The sequence below is a fragment of the Bos indicus x Bos taurus genome, chromosome 23, assembly GCF_003369695.1.
Source record: "Bos indicus x Bos taurus breed Angus x Brahman F1 hybrid chromosome 23, Bos_hybrid_MaternalHap_v2.0, whole genome shotgun sequence".
Lineage (NCBI taxonomy): Eukaryota > Metazoa > Chordata > Mammalia > Artiodactyla > Bovidae > Bos > Bos indicus x Bos taurus.
In genome coordinates, this window is record NC_040098.1 from 17,599,654 (window position 1) to 17,608,446 (window position 8,793).

At 47.0% G+C, this 8,793-nt stretch overlaps 1 protein-coding gene across 1 annotated transcript; it reads left to right on the plus strand.

Moving 5' to 3' along the window:
• The first annotated feature begins 1,810 nt into the window (after positions 1 to 1,810).
• RPL7L1 (ribosomal protein L7 like 1) lies at positions 1,811 to 8,457 on the plus strand. Its single transcript, XM_027524045.1, has 7 exons — positions 1,811 to 2,139; positions 2,728 to 2,836; positions 3,859 to 4,022; positions 5,532 to 5,669; positions 6,169 to 6,278; positions 6,411 to 6,625; positions 7,038 to 8,457. Exons 1-6 carry the CDS (start codon positions 2,099 to 2,101, stop codon positions 6,617 to 6,619), a joined length of 771 nt encoding a protein of 256 aa, XP_027379846.1. The 5' UTR covers positions 1,811 to 2,098; the 3' UTR covers positions 6,620 to 6,625; positions 7,038 to 8,457.
• The last annotated feature ends 336 nt before the right edge of the window (positions 8,458 to 8,793 follow it).

Genomic DNA, 8,793 nt, shown 5'->3' on the forward strand with positions numbered 1-8,793 from the left:
AAGTCCCTGCAGGTGTCCATTGTTTTGAGAGGTGCTGTAGAAGATTCAGAGAAGTCTGTGACAAGTTCTCAGCCTTCAGAGAACCCAATCTAGTCAGGGAAACAATAAGCCAGACAATACAGGATAATATCTGTGGATATGCCTGCAAGTGTGTGCCTGCACGCCTGCTAAGTCGCTTCAGTCCTGTCCGGCTCTGTACAACCCTATGGACTTCAGCCCCCCAGGCTCCTCTGTCCATAGGGATTCTCCAGGCAAGAATACTGACATGGGTTGCCACACCTTCCTTTGGGGGATCTTCCCAACCAGGGATCAACCCCATGTCTTTTGTGTCTCCTGCTTGGCAGGCAGGTTCTTTACCACCAGTGCTACCTGGGAAGCCCCCATACCTGTAAGTACTAACTGTCAAATAATGACATTGCTTTAGACCTTAAGATAAATATATATAAGATAAATATATGTACTCTGCTAGACATGTGACAGTGCCTGGAGCATTTTGTTTCTTGTCACAACTTAAATAATATATATTTGAAAGATAAATATATGTACTATGCTAGACATGTGGCAATGCCTGGAGCATTTTTTTTTCTTTTTTGTCACAACTGAGGATGCTAGACATCCTATAATGCACAGGACAGCCGTCCCTGTCCTGTCAAAGAATTTTATGGCCCCAAATGCCAGTAGTGCAGAGACTGAAAAACCTGTGCTTATGACCCTTAGATCAGTGATGAGCAAAGCAGGTATGATCTCTGCTCTCCTAGTATCATGGGGAAGAGATGTTAAAAATACAATAGCTTCCTGACAGAATTCAAGAACAGAGACTGCTCAAGAACCTTGATAAAATTCAAGACAGACTACTCAAGAACCTTGCTTGTCAAAGTGTAGTTTTCAGACCTGAAGCATCCGTATCACTTTGAAGCATGTTTAAAATGTAGAGTATTGATCCCCGCCCCTTCCTGAATAAAAAGCATGTATTTTAACAACATCCTCAGGTAACTCCTATGCACATTAATGCCTGAGACACGCTGCTCGTAAGGTTTCCAGAAAAGACAAGACGTGAGTTTTCATTGTTTTATGAAAACCAGGAAAGGAGGAAGCATATTCCAGGCGGTAAGAGCTGTATGAGGGAAGGTCCTGAGTTAGTAAATTGGAATTTCTAGTTTTCGGTTCAGCACCAGGAACAATTAACATAGTGTTAAAGTTCGCTTAGCGCCAGACTTTGTGCTAAGAGCTTTAAATGGAGTAGTTCACATAACTCGCCTGAGGCTAGTAATAAGGCAAGATCCATTATGTCTATCTACGGGAAAAAGGAACTCAGGGACACAGGGGTCAAAGAATTTGCTCAGGGATCCACTGACGGAGCCAGGCCGACGGAATCACAGCTGCGTTTTTCCACCATCCTGCTGCTGCTGCTGCTGCTGCTAAGTCGCTTCAGTCGTGTCCGACTCTGTGCGACCCCATAGACGGCAGCCCACCAGGCTTCCCGTCCCTGGGATTCTCCAGCCAAGAACACTGGAGTGGGTTGCCATTTCCTTCTCCAATGCATGAAAGTGAAAAGTGAAAGTGAAGTCGCTCAGTCGTGTCCGACTCTAGCGACCCCATGGAGTGCAGCCTTCCTCCGTCCACGGGATTTTCCAGGCAAGAGTACTGGAGTGGGGTGCCACTGCCTTCTCCGAGGTGGTTCTTATTCACCTTTACCCACAAGAGAGCGCCAAAGCCGTAGTCCCAGCTCTACCCACCCAGCCACGCAGACGCGTAGCGCAACGAGCGGAAGCCGGAGGCCCAGCGCCCACACTCCACCGGAAGTCAGTGCATTGTGGGAAGCGTCTCGATGTTTATTTACATCCCGGCCTCCAGCGTAAAGCGAGTACACTTAGAATGGAAAGGACTGGATTCTGAAGATGACACGGCTCCGAAAAGCTTCCAAGAAGTGCGAAGGAAGCTTTGTGTAACTTTTGGCGGGAATCAAGGCTAGCAAAACCTCAGCGGTTTACTACTACTAAGACGGCCCGGGCCGCCCTGCCTTGAGCTAGAGTAGACGTCTCTATGGTTAGAGTAAACATAGAGAGGCGTCTCTCGGCCCTACGGGGTGGAACTGCGCATGAGTAGTAGCTGCAGCGTTGGAAAAATGGCGGAGGAAGAGTAAGTGTTTGGGGAGGTGTATCTCTGGCGTGGCTTCTTGAGCATCCGGTACCATCCACGGTGTTTATTTCTCGCTGGGGGAAAATAAGGGTACTTGTGGACTGAAAGAAGTCCAGATTACAGAAAGAGGAGTGAGGCGCCGTACGGGTTGGTGTGGGTGGGCGAAGGGGGCCGCCGCGGAGCTCGGGTCATCTCAGGCGGGCGAGGATTGACTTTCGGGCAGCGAGCTGAGAGCAGGCTGGGTTCCCCCAACTGTGCTTAAGTGTTACCACTGTAGCTGGGTCTGCACGCGACCCAACTCCACGGGGCGGAATCTCATCGCTGATAGTGTCTATAAAGCTGTGGCAGCATTAGCTCTGTTGACGTATATGAGGACCAGTGGCTGTGGGCTTCGTGACTTAAGTCTTTGGATCTTAGGAAATATGAGGGGTCCATTTTGAGGGCTAGTGTTAGAAACCACAGATTTCGGAAGGGCCATAGCCCTTACGAATTTGAAGATAGTGTTTCCCTAGGCCCGGGATATCTTTTGGAAATCTGGTGCATATTTGTTTCTTAAGTACTATCGCTGGTCTCCATTTTCTGTATCAGGCCAAGAAGAAAGATCCCTTTGGTTCCAGAGAATCTCTTGAAAAAGAGGAAGGCGTATCAGGCCCTCAAAGCCACCCAGGCAAAACAGGCGCTTTTGCAAAAGAAGGAGGTAATGGTGGGAACCAGGTGGAGGGAATTAGAGTTTGTGTTTGAGTTGTATCCAGCACGTGTTGAACTAGGCTTGGTACCGATGGCCCCTTCCCCCATCGGTTGGGTTATACCTGATACTGGTTTCTTGTCTTTGTTTAGCAAAAAATGTATCAAACACTTTCCACGGGCAAAGTACTGGATTTGAGTTGTTGAGGAAGAAAGTAATTGCAGAGTTCCGGATTCATACCAAGTGATTTGAGAGACCCGAATTTGTACCTGGAAGATTTTTAATGTACCAGTTTTGTACAATTTTTGCTATTTGCTACATGATTTTGGAGAAATACATTTTGGAGGCAGTTTATGATGCCTAACACAGTGTTAGGATCCCTAAACACTTGATGGTAAACATTGCTGCTGCTGCTGCTAAGTCCCTTCAGTCTCGTCCAACTCTGTGTGACCCCATAGACGGCAGCCCACCAGGCTCTGCCGTCCCTGGGATTCTCCAGGCAAGAACACTAGAGTGGGTTGCCATTTCCTTCTCCAGTGCATGGAAGTGAAAAGTGAAAGTGAAGTCGCTCAGTCGTGTCCGACTCTTAGGGACCCCAAGGACTACAGCCTACCAGGCTCCTCTGTTCATGGGCTGACAGCATGTACATTGGGTTTTTTGTTTGTTTATCGGGGACTTTTCCCAATAGTTCCCACGGCTTCTCAGCTTCACTTCTTTCTCGTCAATCTTGTTTTTAAATTATATAAGAATAGAGGGGACTTCCTAGCATTCCAGTGGCTAAGAATTCTCTCTTCTATCCCAGGGGGCACGGGTTCAATCCCTGGTTAGGGAACTAAGATCCTGCATGCTGAAATGTAGCCAGAAAATAAGTAAAAATAAATTAAAAAAAATAAAAGCAGGATGTTTGTTTGTGCCCCCTTCCAGAGGATAGGGGAAATAAGCTCTGTGAATAGTGACTAGTGAATTAGCATTGTGAAAGAAAAAGATGACTACAGAGGCCAAAAAATGGTGATGGTGGTCTACCTTCTCTGTAGCAGAGGAAAGGAAAACAAGTCAAGTTTAAGCGACTAGAATGGTTTGTACATGATTCCTGGCGGCAGCTACGGGACAGAGTGCGACTCAGACGGCTAACAGTGAAACCTCATGGCTTGGAAGTGCCAGACAAACATTCCTTGGCCTTTGTTGTCCGCATTGAAAGGTAGGGAACTTGGGGGATTCCATGAGGCTGGGGACACTGTTGGTTCAGCTTTAGGCCCTTTTTAGGGAGATGAGATTTAAGCCCTTAAGGCAAGCTGTGCTAGGAATTCTGGGCTAAGCAAAACAGATTTTGTCTTCAAAATTAGGGAGACTGGAGGACTTCCCTGGAGGTCCAGTGGTTAAGACTTCACCTTCCAAAGCAGGGGCTGTGGGTTTGATCAGTGGAACTAAGATCCCACCTGCCTTTGTAGCCAAAAAACCAAAACATAAAACAGAAGCAATACTGTAACAAATTCAATACAGACTTCTACTAAAGTTAGTCACATTAAACAAAGATTCGGAGATTGGGACTTTGCTGGTGGTCCAGTGGTTACGACTCTACACTCCATTGCAGGAGGATAGGTTTGATCCCTGGTGGGGAACCAAGAGTCCCACGTGCCACAAGGTGCAGCCAAAATATATATAAATATGTTAGGGAGACTGACATTAAGGAAACAAACATGAAAGTACACTAGTTGCTGTGAAGGCAAAGTGCTGGAGTTAGGACACGGTGGCCACAGTGTGATCTGTGGTGGTTTAGGACACTTGGAGCAGGAAGCTGCAGCCTGCCCACATGAAAAGTTTGGGGGGCAGCTTTCCAGGCAGAGATGCAGCAAGTTCAAGTGTAGGATCAAGGTGGTTTCTTAGGAACTGAACCAGGGTCCAGCAGATGGTGCATAGTCAGTGCTGGGGAGGGCTGTTTCACATTCAGCGATAACCTTGCCCATTCCTACCTGCACATACAGCGTTAGCTCTCCCTTTCATACCCAGTCATCCAAGTCAGAAACGTGGGGTTTTGTTTTTATTTGGCTGCAGCAGGTCTGTTTGAGCACACAGGATCTTCGATCTTCACTGTGGCATGTGAGATCTAGTTCCCTGACCGGGGATTGAACCTGGGCCTCTAGCATCCGGAGCACAGTCTTAGCCACTGGACCACCGGGGAAGTGCCAGAAACCTGTGGGTTTTAAGCATGTGTGAGCCTCCTATCCTTGCCCTTGCCCATAATCTCTTCTCCTTTTTGCCTTTTATTTGTATTTTTTAAATTAGAGTGTAGTTGGCTTTCATTGCCCATGATCTCTTTCCTGGACTATCACATCAGCTGTCTAGCTAAACTTCCCAGACTTTGGTGTCACTTTCTTGTTTCTGTTTTATAAGCTCTCTTTGTGATTGTCAAATCTGGTTACGTCTCCTTTACTTAAAATCTTCTCTAGCTTTTAATACCCACAGACACAAGTCCATTGTCCTTAGCTTGACAAATACAGCCCTCCCCATTACAAGTCCAGGGACCATTTCTGTCCCTCTAGCGCCTCGGGCGTTGCTCCACATAGCGTGGTGAGTGATCTGTTTACATAGCTGCTTCCCACTCAGTTAACTCTGTAAGTTACGCTCTGTCCTGCCCTCTGGGTGCCCATTAGTGGCACACACTTGATGGTGCTTGCTGGGCAGAGCCTGACTTTGCTGTTCATTTCAGGATTAATGGGGTGAGTTCACTGGTGCAAAGGACCATTGCCAGACTTGGCCTGAATAAGATTTTCAGTGGTGTCTTTGTGAAGGTGACCCCTGAAACCATAAAGACGCTTCGTATCGTGGAACCTTATGTGACCTGGGGGTGAGTGTGGTTTTTGTGTGAATTCACATTATATTATACTGGAGAATGCTGAGAACATTGGGTGCACAGGGTACTGTTCTCCAGCACTGTTGCTGAGTCAGGGGAACATCGTGCCACGACCACAGTCGTCGGGTCAACTGCTAGCCTTAAGAACCTTGGAACATGGAGCAGGTAGAGCAGGGGTTATTGGTACAGCTCATAACGGTTTGAACAGGGCTGTGGTAGGGCTTGGTCAGCTGTAGATTAAGGCTGAGTAAGATAAGAGATTTGTATCTGTAAATTTTAATTTCTAATTACATAGCAGTTGGGCTGTGTGGGTTTTTTCCACCTCCTTTGGGTGTATGCTTCCCAAGTATCCCAGCTGCCGTGTGTTGAGGACACTCCTGGGGAAGGGGGTTGGGAGACTCCTTAGCCAGGCTACAGGACTGCTCTGCCAGCGTGGTGCAGCCTGCCAGGGGCAGGGCGGCACTGTGATTGAGCTTCGTTCTGCCTCACATAGATTTCCAAATCTGAAGTCTGTTCGGGAACTCATCTTGAAACGTGGACAAGCGAAGGTCAAGAACAAGGTCATCCCTCTGACAGACAACACAGTTATTGAGGAACACCTGGGTGAGTGAGCGTCTGAGGAGTCGGCAGAAAGGGTCCCCAGAACTTGCCAGAGTGCTGAGCTCTGGCATATCAGAGCCTCGTGGTATGTGCTGAAAAAGTGCTAGATACAGAAATCTGAACCTTGTTTCTTAGGGAAGTTTGATGTCATTTGCTTGGAAGACCTCATTCATGAAATTGCCTTCCCGGGGAAGAATTTCCTGGCGATCTCAAGGTTCCTACGCCCTTTCCAACTCTCAGTGGCCCGTCACGCTACCAAGAATAGAGTGGGCTTCCTCAAGGAAGTGGGCTCACCAGGCTATCGAGGTGAACGCATCAATGAGCTCATCCGGCAGCTGAATTAAACCCAGGTGAGGTGGGGCTGAAACTGCCCTTTGGTGGACTCTCAGTGGGCCAGGCCTTGCCCCCTGAAAGGTCATCTTGCATTTACAAGTGTATGAGAATAACTTTGGGTGGGAGGTGGCTGGTACTCACAAATGTAGCAGATGGAGATACTTGAAACAGTGAGTGCCTGGTTAGGACGTGGGGCTGTGTGTATCTCAAGAGTTACAGGATAGAAAACACTTGAGTGACCAGAAAACCTTCTGTGTTGTTATGTTCATTTTAGCTGGAGATGGAGAGAGAATAAAAAACTAATTTCAAAAAGGATATTCCTTCCTCTGTTGAAGGAATCTTAGTTCTTGAAAACTTTTACTGTTGTGGTTACGCTTAGGTTAGGGTTCCAGTACGTCTGTATTAATGAAGTTGTTTTTTCTTCCTCAGCGTACCTGAAAACAGTGCACTGGAAGCTTGTGTTTTTGTTTCATGGGATTGTTCAGCATCTTCAAGGAAGATTGCTTTCTGCTAGAATATATCTTCAGAAACTGGAGGAAAGGGCTAGGGGAAACATGGTGATGTTCCCAGCAGGCACTGCATCCCACCTCAGTTCCAAGGAAGAGTTTCTTTGTGTTTTCTGTGATGACCACCGTCCAGCTCTGAAACCAGTAGAAGGCTCATGCCATGGAGGAGGACGTCCTCTTTTGTCACGTCCATCCTGGGCGTTACTGTTGGTGACTGAACACTTAGCTATGAATGCAGACGGCAGTGGACCAAGCCCAGGAGCATGCTGAACCTTGGCTTCCTGGGGCCTTGTTTTTGGAAGAACCTGAAGCTAGAATCGAGTTAAATTCGAACTTGAAATTAAAATTGAAAGCACACAACAACTGCTTGGCTGTCTCTCCCGCAAGTTCATGTTCTAACTTCAGTGACGGTGTGGCACGCTCTCGGGCTGGCTCTGGGTATATCCAGTGTCTTAGCATTGCAGCTGGCTTAGTGATTTTCTCTAGCTCAGGATTTTAACCTGCTCTTGGATCTGTGAAAAGGGCCCTTTCCCAGAAAAACATACACTCCGGTTTTTTCTTGGAAGTTTAGGATATTTGTAGATCCTTCTCAGGGACCCAGGGACCTTATGTGAAGAAGTCCTGCGCTATCAGGATTGGTCACACAGGCTGTGATCTTGCAGCCTCCTCTGGTTCTGTGCCCTGTGGGAAGACCAAAGCTTACCAGGGTTTATTTTTCCCCCTTTCAAGCCAAGTGGATGTTTCCTACAATATGGTAGAATGCTGAGCCCCTGTGCCAGTAATCAGTCGATCTAAAAAGAAGTGGAAAACTTAATCCAAGCCAAATTTAAGAATCATAACTCAGAAAGAGCATCTCAGAATGCTCTAAGAACTGTTTTGCCCATTAGAAGTGAAGACAGTTACATAAATTTTTTGAGAGAGGAGGGCTGTACATCAAATAACATTGACAGCTGATACAGACCTGAGTGCCATGGGGCCCCTTATCAAGATGGAATGTTACCTCTAAGGGCTTGTCTTAGGAGAATATTGCTCTTTATGGTGGGGTGGAAGTTTCTGCCAATGAGGAAAGTTTGGTCAGTGCATAATGCAGCTAGACACAAATGCAGCTAGACACAAATGCACAGTGGCAGGAGAGAGAAGGCCACAGAGAAGGTTTCTTGTTTTGGAGATTTCCTTAGTCCAGTGGCTAAAACTCCGCTTTCAATGCAGGGGGCCAGGGTTCAATCCCTAGTCAGGGAACTAGATCCCAAATGTCTTAAGTTTGCTTGCATGCTGCAAAGATGGAAGATCCCATGTAGAAGATCTGGCTCAGCCAAATAAAACACTTAAAAGTCTTGCCGAAAGGTATATACTTCACAGTTTCCCTCTGTTGATCTTTAATCTTTTGACAGAAAGTGTTAGGTGACCAAGTGTTGGGTCCCTCAAAGCAGGGATGGCTGCTTGCCTGCTGCAGGGCCATCAGGCCCCTTGATGCCAGGTCCTGATTGCCCGGTTCTCTCGGGGTTATGCTAGCAGAACGTTCGTCAGGGACTGACAGTCAATTCTATATTGTCCAATAAGGGACTTGAGCTAATTTTCCTTGTATGTCCATTATTTTATAGAAAACTACAGATGTGATCTAGTTTCAAGTCATTCAAACATCTGAACGTCAGATCAGAAATTTGCCTCTTCATGGGTCT